Source organism: Carex rostrata, chromosome 11 (assembly GCF_964058835.1).
Source record: "Carex rostrata chromosome 11, lpCarRost1.2, whole genome shotgun sequence".
NCBI classification, from domain to species: domain Eukaryota; kingdom Viridiplantae; phylum Streptophyta; class Magnoliopsida; order Poales; family Cyperaceae; genus Carex; species Carex rostrata.
Genome location: NC_135928.1, coordinates 8,258,675 through 8,269,286, shown reverse-complemented (window position 1 = coordinate 8,269,286; position 10,612 = coordinate 8,258,675). Strand labels below are relative to the sequence as shown.

At 35.8% G+C, this 10,612-nt stretch overlaps 2 protein-coding genes across 7 annotated transcripts; one reads left to right on the top strand and one right to left on the bottom strand.

Moving 5' to 3' along the window:
- Positions 1–1,611: 1,611 nt before the first annotated feature.
- On the top strand, positions 1,612–4,652 carry LOC144561989 (protein RETICULATA, chloroplastic-like). 6 transcript variants are annotated; one of them, XR_013513951.1, is made up of 9 exons: positions 1,625–2,108; positions 2,273–2,371; positions 2,484–2,704; positions 2,840–2,909; positions 3,014–3,093; positions 3,190–3,254; positions 3,333–3,532; positions 4,277–4,337; positions 4,596–4,652. XR_013513951.1 is itself a non-coding variant. In XM_078311101.1 (8 exons), the coding sequence occupies exons 1-7, from the start codon at positions 1,641–1,643 to the stop codon at positions 3,524–3,526; spliced, it is 1,197 nt and encodes a 398-aa protein (XP_078167227.1). In that variant the 5' UTR covers positions 1,612–1,640; the 3' UTR covers positions 3,527–3,532; positions 4,229–4,520. The 6 variants fall into 6 exon arrangements, 3 of the variants coding, with proteins under 3 accessions (XP_078167227.1, XP_078167229.1, XP_078167228.1); XR_013513949.1 differs by having other exon boundaries at positions 4,229–4,337; XR_013513950.1 differs by having other exon boundaries at positions 4,226–4,337.
- A 598-nt stretch (positions 4,653–5,250) lies between these two features.
- On the bottom strand, positions 5,251–9,567 carry LOC144561816 (beta-galactosidase 13-like). Its single transcript, XM_078310914.1, has 19 exons — positions 9,399–9,567; positions 9,200–9,295; positions 9,001–9,113; positions 8,846–8,912; positions 8,651–8,743; positions 8,423–8,566; positions 8,184–8,272; positions 7,990–8,095; positions 7,805–7,892; positions 7,590–7,708; positions 7,294–7,455; positions 7,005–7,201; positions 6,816–6,907; positions 6,620–6,729; positions 6,414–6,521; positions 6,218–6,319; positions 5,915–6,129; positions 5,517–5,796; positions 5,251–5,428 (listed from the first exon to the last, which is right to left on the bottom strand). Exons 1-19 carry the CDS (start codon positions 9,561–9,563, stop codon positions 5,318–5,320), a joined length of 2,457 nt encoding a protein of 818 aa, XP_078167040.1. The 5' UTR covers positions 9,564–9,567; the 3' UTR covers positions 5,251–5,317.
- Between the last annotated feature and the right edge of the window lie 1,045 nt (positions 9,568–10,612).

The following is a 10,612-nucleotide window of genomic DNA, read 5'->3' as shown; positions in this document are numbered from 1 at the left end:
AAAAAATAGTTATATGCGTGAACAACATGACTGGTCATGATAAGTTTGGTCAAGATATATTTCCATACAACATATTTAGTCACGGTGTGATACACGTGACGTGACTATTCACGTGTCGTGACCATTTTTCAATATTTTATTCATAATACGGTATGCAGAAAATTGACTTATGTTGGATTGTGCCATAATCTACTTGTCTGTTTGACTAGATTTGTAAAACATATTTTTATTGAATTTAACAATTTCTTAGAATTGAGACATGTGCAGGTTCATAAGATTTAGAATTGCAACAAGACTGTTGAGGATCTTTACTTTGTCTTTGAGATAAGTGACTGAACCATTGTTCCAATGAAGGCTAAGACTTCAAAATCAATATCTACTGTTCACAAGCTTTCTAAGAAGCTGTCATATGCCCAAATTGGACACTCGAGTGCCGAGATACGCTAGTTTGAAGTTGCTGAAGTTCCACACGCTTGATAAGAATTGCTTAATAAGAATTGCTTAATAAGAATTGCTGAAGTTCCACACGCTTGTATGGCTATTGCTTATTTAGCAATTGTTGAAAAGAATTGCTTAATAAGAAATCATTTTCTAAATATGAGTTGTCCAAATGTTTAATTCTTATTGGTCAAAAGTTTAATTCTCAATTGTTTGGTTGATTGCACTAATGTAAGAGTGGATTGCTTAATTTTTAAAATTTTCATAATTGCTAATTTAGCAATTAATTTCAATTGCTGAATTGGAGATGCTCTTAGATTATTTTTTGGGATTTGGAATCCCAACGACTTGGACGTATCAATTGTAGCATTCAGAAATCCCAATAATCGGTCGTCCTATGATGTGAACTGTTGAACACATTTATTCACGACATAGACATAAATCATTAAACTATTTTAAATTATAAATATTTTTGTCTAACACTCCGATTTATTTATTTATACCATATTAAAAAAAAACCAAAAAAAATCATATTTTAGAGAGATTTCGGAATACATTAGAGCTTTCAAGTAAATCTGCGGCTTTATTTTTAGAGGACCGTAAATTGGATTGATAGCCTCCTAAAAATCCAAAATTTTTTAAAACCGCAGATTGACTTGGAGTTCTTAATATTTTTTAAAATCTCAATAATTTAGGATATTTTGATTTATTTTTTTAATATAAAAATTTCGTCAAAAAGAATTCATGACAAATAAAGACTGAAACCGTAGAAGGCTGTCTGATCAAAATGAAAAAGGGCGCTTCACATAGTCAAAAGTCGTGTCAAGCAACGAAGCAAGGTTGGGGGCGGTTCGATGAGTCCGGATCCGAGTATTTGGGTTCAGATTCGAATCGTTCTGTTCGAATATGGATCAATTTGATCGGTGGTGGAATGTTTAAACTCTTAAATATTCGTGCCAAAGCAGATTGGACGGTTCCGATCTAAATCAAAATTTCTGTTATATATTCTGATTTAATTCATTTCAAAATCTGGATCGTCTAATTTCTTCAACAGTCACATTTCAGTTTGTCCGATTTAGATCCAACAGTCTAGTTTGAATAGCAGAAGCCTGTTATTTTTAGAAATAACAGATAAAATGTTGTAGGCCTAAAACCCTCAAAACCCTCGATTTAAATTGCAATTGCAAATACCCCCCGATCGCATGCCATTGTTTAGCTCCACCTCCATGGCTTTCTCTTCAACTTTGGATCTCTCCATTTTTCTCTCTAAATCCTCTTCCAAAGTCAATACCACCCCGAATGCTCCTTCGACCCGCCTCAATTCTAACCTACCTGTAACTAAACTACCACCCTGTTCCCTCTCTTCTTCGTCTTGCTCTTCAAAGCCTCTCCAGTCCCCCACCTCCTCACCGCTCGATGTTATCGCCGGCGGCGGCGGTGGTGAAAATAAGCTACCTCCTGGAAACAGTGGAGGAGGTAGTGGAGGAGGCGATGAAGGCGTTGGGGATGGCGAAGATTACGACGAGATCGAGTTTGGACCGTTGATGCGTTTTGATGAGGTGATCAGAGAGACTGAGGCTCGGGGGATTGAATTGCCGAGTGATATGCTTGAGGCGGCCAAGAAGGAAGGGATAAGAAAGCTACTTCTTTTCAGATACTTCGATCTCCAGGTAATTGATTTTACTATAACTAATTGAGAATTGCAGACTTTAAGCCATTATATGTGCTTTGGAAGCTGAAGTTGAATATTAGGTGAATGGTTTAGACTAAATTGAAATTAGTTGTCTTGTGTGATAAAATGCTGTATTTTAATGTGAATTGTTATTGTTATTAGGCATTGCCTTGGCCTCTTGGGGAAGCCATAAAAGCATTCGCATTGCTTCGCAATAGGATGCTTGCTGACCCATCTTTTCTTTTCAAAGTCGGGACTGAGGTTCTTTACTTCTACCCTTTTATTCCATTATCTTTTATTTCATTCAAGAGTTTCTTGGTAACCTTCTGACCTTCCCACACATCTCTCTCTCTCTCTCTCTCTCTGCTCCTAGGTTGTCATAGATTCATGCTGTGCTACCTTTGCCGAAGTGCAAAAGAGGGGAAAAGACTTCTGGAACGAGTTTGAGTTGTATGCAGCCGATCTACTTGTGGGTATTGTTGTAGACATTGCTCTTGTGGGCCTCTTGGCCCCATATGTCAGATTTGGCCGTGCTTCAGCATCGACGGGGCCGCTAGCCAGATTTAATCGTGCTTGCAGTTCCTTGCCTAGCAGGTGAAGCTCTTTTGCAATTCTTAGTATATTTTCTGACAATCTCTTTTTTGAAATGCTTGGTAATATTTTCTGACAATCTCACTGGGTTTAATTGAAAGATAGAAACATATTGTGACATAAAAAACTATGTTATAGTGTATTTGAGGCTGAGAGACCGGGATGCAAATTCACTCTTGGGCAAAGAATTGGAGCCTACTTTTACAAGGTTTGCATTTTCACCTGTTGATGCCAAATTTACCACACTAGCATGTTGGCTTTATTTACATATCTTTCCTTTTTTACTTACCAATGTTTATGGTAACTAAGCAGGGAGTTTTGTATGGTTCGGTTGGGTTTGTCTGCGGCATTATTGGTCAAGGAATTGCTAACATGATTATGACTGCCAAAAGGTATCAGATTGTATTGGCTTATTAGTAGGGAAGATAGCTTATATCCAAGCTTGCATATTCTGACTCAGTGGTGTCAATCTGGGTTATGTTGCACAGGAGTGTCAAAAAATCGGAAGAAGATGTACCGGTCCCACCACTGGTGAAGAGTGCAGCTCTTTGGGGTATGCACATTTTGCAAAATATGTTTTGCAATTGTATGCTTGATCTTTTAGTAAGTTAACCTATTTCAAATACAACAGGTGTGTTTCTTGCGGTGTCATCAAACACACGGTATCAAATTATAAATGGTTTGGAGCAAGTAGTTGAGGCCTCTCCCGTGGCTAGAAGTGTGCCTCCTGCGGCCATGGCTTTCACGATTGGAATTAGGTTTGCAAATAATATTTATGGGGGCATGCAATTTGTCGATTGGGCTCGATTGAGTGGAGTTCAGTGATTTATGGTATGACCTGAAATTTCTTTATTTTCTTACAACTTATTGTTGGTTATGACATGTGAGTACACAAGATTCTGTATTTTGGTAGTCTTATTAACCGTTGAAACTAAAATCATATTGGCATTCTCACTGGAATTTGGTTGATTTTGGTCGAAGGGATCAAGCATTTATCATATATAATTTCATGTGAATAGGAAAAGTTATTATTTGATGTAACAAGTTAATCAAGGTGCTTCATATTTAAATACCATTTTGTTCCTTGATGGAAATATGGAGGAACATAATATTGATAGAATGCCTTCACTAAAAAAACAAAATTTTGATAGAATGATTGGACCTTAGTGAAAATTGTAATTCGTGGTGCATTATTTGGTGAATTTTTATATTCTCTATTTCTTTTTTCTTTTCATGGTACATTAGTTGTTTTTATTTTTAGCATTTTGCCTGTGATACATGCTATGTTTTTTTTTTCTTTCCAAAGCACTTGTTGAAATAAAGTCCTGTCAGGCTGTATCCCACTGCACATGACTGATTAGAGTATGCTGGTATGGTATTAAAAGAACCATGAAGTAGCTTGCAGTGCACTGGTATTGTATGAAGTACTGTAATGTAGCTTACTGCTGCTTAATAAAATATTTTTTAGTGTGGTAAATCGAAAAAGAAAAGAAAAATTAATTGAATGCTTTTCTTCTGTTGTAGCAGTTTCTGTGCCTTCACTCCATTCGACTCTCTTCCTTTTGTCATTTACAGAGGACAGTGTTTTCCATTTGCCGACCTAATTCAGCTGAATGACTGAACTCACAAAATAAAGGTAAACATATTTCTCACACGAGAAATTCTACTAGCTTGGAACTTGAATAAATTAGTTCATTGATTTATTTGTCAGCAAGTACAATCAATTTTCTGGTAATTTGCTTCTTTTTTGTTGTTATTAGTGACCCTTATAGTTTTGTAATAACTGTCGTCAATCAGCTAGCATGAGCAATATAGACAATTTTTGTGCTTTATTGCTTTCGCTACTATAATTCTTGTTGGATCTTTTGTGAAATTTTTTATATTTTTCTGTTAGGGCTGAGTCTTTGATAAAGTTTTATGAATATTTGGGATAATGATTAGTGCACTTCTGTCTTCTATTGAACTGACTAATGGTATTAAGTTTGATCATAACTATACAAAGTACTACTTTGTAATATCACTTGACCACATCAGGTGCTGACCTGGTGTGCTCCAGTTAAGAGAAGAACTAGGTTAAAATAATAATAAAGATGCCGTTGATTCTGTGTGCGCATGCGTAATATTGGAGTTTATTGCAAATGTGTATTGTGTATGCATGTGCGTAATAGTGGTGTCCATTGCAAAAGTGTGTTTTCTTAATCTAGATTACTGTAACTGGATCCTGAAATACCCATATGTCCCTTCCTGGAATACCAGTTCTGGACTGACAAGGACTGAACAAAACCTGAAGTGATCCTATCCGAACCTAACCTCTCTATCATGTAAATAGTGTCTCACTTTTTTTTTTTGTTCTGACATTGGAAATTAGAAAAGTAAAATTTCCTGATGCCAAATCCTAAATTCTCTCACCATCATTAGCTAGTCAATTTAAAACCAGGCGAGTTATTCTTTAAGCATTCAAAACATAAAAATGGGGCAAGGAAGAAAGGCAGCAGAAGTTTTTTTTTTTTTTTTTTCTAAAAAACATTAATTAAATATTCCTTCGGTACATGTAGAGCAGTTTAATGGAACAAGGAAAACATAGTAAATAAAAATAGCTCTGAAGGTCTTCTCTTTCTAGCACGCTGCTTGAATAGCCAGTTTAAAGGGAACAGAGCCACCGCAGTTATTTTCACCCAGAGTCTCCTTTGAAACAGAGATAGAGCATGATCTCTGCCCTATACAAGCCTGTAAACAAAATAAATTAGAGAAATTGTTAAATGTAATCATCATGTTGATTATGATGAGAAACTCAACTAATCTTCTGAGCGAGTACCTTTGAGACTACATTGAAGGCATCTTGAGACTCGCAGGTACCCTTCTCAAATGCACCGCATTTACCCTTTACTTCACCATAGCTAGCGAATTCAATCTTTGAGATTGAGCTGCCGGATGGGCACGATAGGGTTAGGGTTTGGCCCTTTTCAGCAGTTGCACAAATAGTGCCGACTGTCACAGTTCGGAACTCAACCAGCCTTGGACTGCCGCCTGCCTCCTCAAAAAGCATCAATGTGTTTGTCTTACCGGACTTGAGGAATGAGCGTGGGATGTGGTACCTAACAAATACAATTGGAAATTTGGAATTAACATGAGAATTTTCTATTGGTTGTTTACGAAGATGCATCACAAAAACAGAGTAGGAAAAATAATTAAATGTGGAGCAGCATAGCGTACCATCTCTGAGCAGGCTCACCGCATCCGGTCCTACATGGTTTGTTCTCAGAGAATTTGCCTCTATAGTCACAGTGTCCACAGGGACCTTGTGCAGTATCATTGTATGCGGGCCAGTAACGACCAAGGCTGTTTCCATTGACCCAAGCCTCACCCTTTCCCAGACCAAATGTGTCCATCACCACCGGATCTGTCCCAGGCGGTGCTTCGAATGTGGTCTTCAAATAGGAGGTTGAATAAGAACAATTAATTTTCATTATTGGTCTGAATAGATGCTCGAATTTTGTTTTGGATGTTTAGAGTTACCTTGTACCAAGTGAAGGGTCTATTGGTAGGGAGCATGACACTCTTCCATTTAGAGGATTTATTGTCAAGATGGAATTTCTTCTTCTCACCAACCAATCCAACCTGAGCAAATAAATGAAAAATAAAGTGCATTGTAGTGAAAACTAGCCATTTTATGGTAATTAAGCAAGAACAAAAGTTTATAATTTGTAGGAACCTGGTAATTCCATGTAGTGTTTGATAGGTTTATTGTGTCGTTTCCGTCGATCAACTTGACTGGCCCAGCAATACCAGCTGGCATTTGCTCATAATACGCTCCATAATTCTGCATAATATTTGGAAATGAATGATTTGATTATTTGATGAAAACCAAAATGTCACCAAATGGTGACTAATACTATGGTACTTGAAAAACGATCCAACCTTTAGACCAACAGTTGCACTAATCAGAGCAAGGTGGTTCTTCCCATGTCGAACTGTTACATTCCTCTCAAACTTGAATTCAAACCCACCATTTGAAGCATATTGTTTTCCTATATTTATCCATGAATAGATTTTAGTAACTACTTGATCAAAATCATGACTCCTTTGGATAAGAGATGTAAGTGCTCATGCTTACCGACAAGCTTATTGTTTAGGAAGACATACAGAACGTGTCCGGTTGTGTTTATAGAAAGCTTATATTGTTTGTTGTGTGGTTGATGATGAAAACTGCAATAATTAAACAAAGTGAAATCAATTCTACATCAATCATCATCCTAGTAAGAGATTGCAACTCTTATGTATATGTGAAGATAAATTTTGTTACCTGGTCATGTACCACAAGTAGTCACTTTCATCAAAGGTGGTGGTGATCTGTTCCAATAGTTGATTTGATTGGAAAGAGAATTTCTTGTCTTCAAGTTGCTTTTTTAAGGGCTCAACACGCCACGACCATTGTAGCGCTGACGGCTCATCCTCTGCTTTGTTTGCCTTCTTCACCATTACATTGGTCTGCGCCTTAATCTACATCAAAGCAATAGTTGATTATAATTTTTATTCTTACTTATAGTATACTATTGTCCATGTATGCAATCATGGTAAGAAGAAGAACATACCTTAGCTGTGTTGTAGACCTCGGTTTTGCAATCAGGGAGAATAGAAACGGACCATGCCGGAACGAAATACTTTCCTCCATTCAAGTCCACAGTTGCATCTTTGGTTGTATCTTTGTTGCTTATGAAACATGCTGTTGTTGTATTTAGTTTGTACTTTGTGACCTGAGACCAATTGATAAGCAATATTAGTATTTTGAAATAAGGTGTCTTTTCTTGAGGATTTGAAATCTTTAGATTGTGTTCAACAAAGCATCCTTAAGGCTCCTTGGTTTTGTTAGTTTCTATAGTCATTATACCTCGATTCCATTGCCATGATCTTCGTTAGAGTAATTGCCATATACGAGGGCCTTCTCCATCTCTTTTAGAACAGCATGAAGGTCCTTCAAGTGGCCCCACTTGGGTTGCCTTAGGTTTCCTAATTGGTGTAAGCAACAACACACAAAGGATCAACAAAATGACCAAGTTTCCAATGTAAATTTTGAATTTGAAGTGTTTAAAGCTATATTAGCACCATATTCATCTAGAGGAGCATCATAATCATAGGATGTGGTGATGTAAGGGCCTCCTGTCGTGCGCCCAAAGTTGGTGCCTCCGTGGTACTAAAAAGTTTACACAATTTTTATAAAAAGTTTAGTAATATATGTATGAGTTTTGAAAAGAAAATTTATATGACATAAATTGTTATGAAATTCTAACCATGTAGTAGTTCTGTGCTGTTCCTTGTCTCTGGAAGAAACGGGCGACAGCGTAGGCAACATCTTCAGCAGGTCTATGCGGATCGGCCTTGTCCCAAGCTTTGAACCTGGAATGTGTTGTTTCTAATATTAGATTTAGGGTAAAAAAAAACTTATTTTCATAATATTAAAAAGTAAAACAGAGCAAGTACTAACCAGCCAGTCCAGTTTTCAGTCCAAATCTTTGGACTGTTGGGGTTGTTTGGCGTGAAGTCGTCACAGTAGAAACCATTGCAAGTGTTGATCTACTCAATAAGAAGAAGTTTAAAACAAAAAAAGAATCAGTTTTCGCTTTCTCTAAAATGAAGTCTTCATGAAATATTAACTAATGTAGATAAAAGGTAACAAAAAAAAAAAATTTAATATATAGGTTAATTTTATTATTTTTATCTGACCATGGGTTGAGGTGCATCGCCTTGCTGGCACATGATCCATGGTACACTGGCATTGAGAGAAACAGCAAATTTTGCTGCCCATTTGATATACTCTTTTCCGGCATCGCCGTACGGACCCATTATGTTACCGTATTCATTCTCAATCTAGTAGAAAAAAGAAATTTTACAATATTAATATATTTTTCACAATTAAATTTCTTTCGAATATATGATTCCAACATGTTATACCTGGAGAAGGATGATAGGGCCTCCTTGTGGTGCCAGAAGATTTTCCTTGGCAACCATGTCTACTATAAGCTTGGTGAAGTTTGCCATCTCATCCTATTATATAGATAAATTATTGTGGGATTTAGATATTTTGATTATATAATATTAGAGCATAACATTATTCTCATGATAATATTCATAAATAAAATTTCTGACCTTAAATTGCTGGTTGTTAGTCCTGAATTGCATCCCTGGATACTTTCTTAACCAGGCAGGGATTCCTCTGCAGAAGAGAAACAATATTACATATTATAAATTATTTTCATCAATATCATAATCTTTGTTATTTTGACAAACTTCTAAACAAGTACCCATAGTTCCACTCTGCACAAGCATACGGGCCAATGCGCAGGATGCTGTTAAGACCCGCGTATTGAATTTCTTTGATGAATCTGATCAAGTCGTAGTTTCCTTCAAAGTTATACTGAAAAAAGCAGAAAAATACATCTTATAAATAAAAAAACATGGAATTTGATATTATAGAGGAGAAAAAGAAATATGAATACTGACCTCACGTCTGCGGGGCTCATGTCCGTTCCAGAAGACATAGGTCTCAATGGTATCCAGACCACCTTCTTTCGCCTTTTTAATCAGATCAGGCCACATCTGTTTGTTTGATGAAAAAACATATATATGCAATAAACTTTCAGAAACTAGAAGAAAAACACTGATTTATAGAACAATGTACGATAATTAAGGGCATGTTTACCTCAGGAGTGCTACGAGGATAATGAATAGAGCCTGAAATAAGTATACGGCGCTCGCCATTGATGATCAGGGCCCGCCCATCATGACTGACATCGGTGCATTGCGCAATGCAACTGAGAGAAATCAACACTAACAGGAGGAGGAGATTACTTTTAATTGCCTTCATTTTTTGTCAACCTGTCAATTCTTTTGTTGAGAATTTTGCTTTCTGCTGGGTAGAGAGAGGGGCTTTATGTAGGAGAAAATAAGATAAGATTAGCAGTTCAGTATCTTTTTTTAAACTTATAATTATAACTACTACTGTTATATCTAATTTGCTATTTTTGCGCTTTAATTTATTATTTAGATAGCCTTTAATTGTTGTCAACAACAAATTGAAACGTTCAAACAAATTATAGATAGCACTTAGTTAGTATCCTTATTTATTTTTATTTTGTTAGGAGCAATATATAAACGCTGTAAGGTTAAAACAGTTTATGGTTTCTATTTCTTTGTTTCCTTTATTTTTGTTTGTTTGATTTTAAGAAACATACTAGCTAAATATAGATTAAAGAAATGGAATTATAAGATTTCTGGAAAGGAAAACAAATAGAAATTAAAAGAAATAGCACCCCCCATAAATAAATAAATACTAAATATTGTATCAAGCATCAAGCAAAAACATTTCATTTTTTTTAAAATAAGCAAGCCTTCAATTCTGGGCAACACTTAAAATTGCAAGACAATTATTTGTCTATGTAGCCCAAATAGCAGTGTAGCGTGCTATTTATTTAAAGCACACGTATATTTTTATAACTTTTTTTCTGAAAAGTATGAGACAAGAAGTATATTTTGAGTTTTTTTGGGTTTAGGAAACGATTTTTTTTAAAAACTATAAATTAATTTTTTTTTTACCAAACTAATTTGATTGCTTTGGTTTTTACAGAAACCATAAGAACTGAAATGCTATTTCGATCCGAGGTGTTTTCATAAATTTTACCATTATTTTTTTTATCGAAATATGTGAAAATGGTTCGGACCGAATTTTTTTGTAAAAGCCAAAGAAATCAAGTTAATTTAGTAAAATATTATTTTTTATTTATGATTTTTTTAAAAAAATTCTTCAACCGCCCCTGGTAAAATCCATTAGATATAACTCAGACAATCAAATGCTCAAGGGCTCAAAAAAATACAGATCAGCCGAAAGAAAGACAAACAGCGCTAAAAAAATCAGAA

Coding starts and splice junctions, on each gene's coding strand:
- LOC144561989 (XM_078311101.1), top strand. CDS start 1,641: ATGCCATTGTTTAGCTCCACCTCCATGGCTTTCTCTTCAACTTTGGAT. Junction 2,910..3,013: donor TTGGAGCCTACTTTTACAAG/GTTTGCATTTTC, acceptor GTAACTAAGCAG/GGAGTTTTGTATGGTTCGGT. Junction 3,094..3,189: donor ATGATTATGACTGCCAAAAG/GTATCAGATTGT, acceptor TATGTTGCACAG/GAGTGTCAAAAAATCGGAAG.
- LOC144561816 (XM_078310914.1), bottom strand. CDS start 9,563: ATGAAGGCAATTAAAAGTAATCTCCTCCTCCTGTTAGTGTTGATTTCT. Junction 7,709..7,804: donor TGCTCCTCTAGATGAATATG/GTGCTAATATAG, acceptor TACACCAATTAG/GAAACCTAAGGCAACCCAAG. Junction 7,202..7,293: donor AGGTCTACAACACAGCTAAG/GTATGTTCTTCT, acceptor GCTTTGATGTAG/ATTAAGGCGCAGACCAATGT.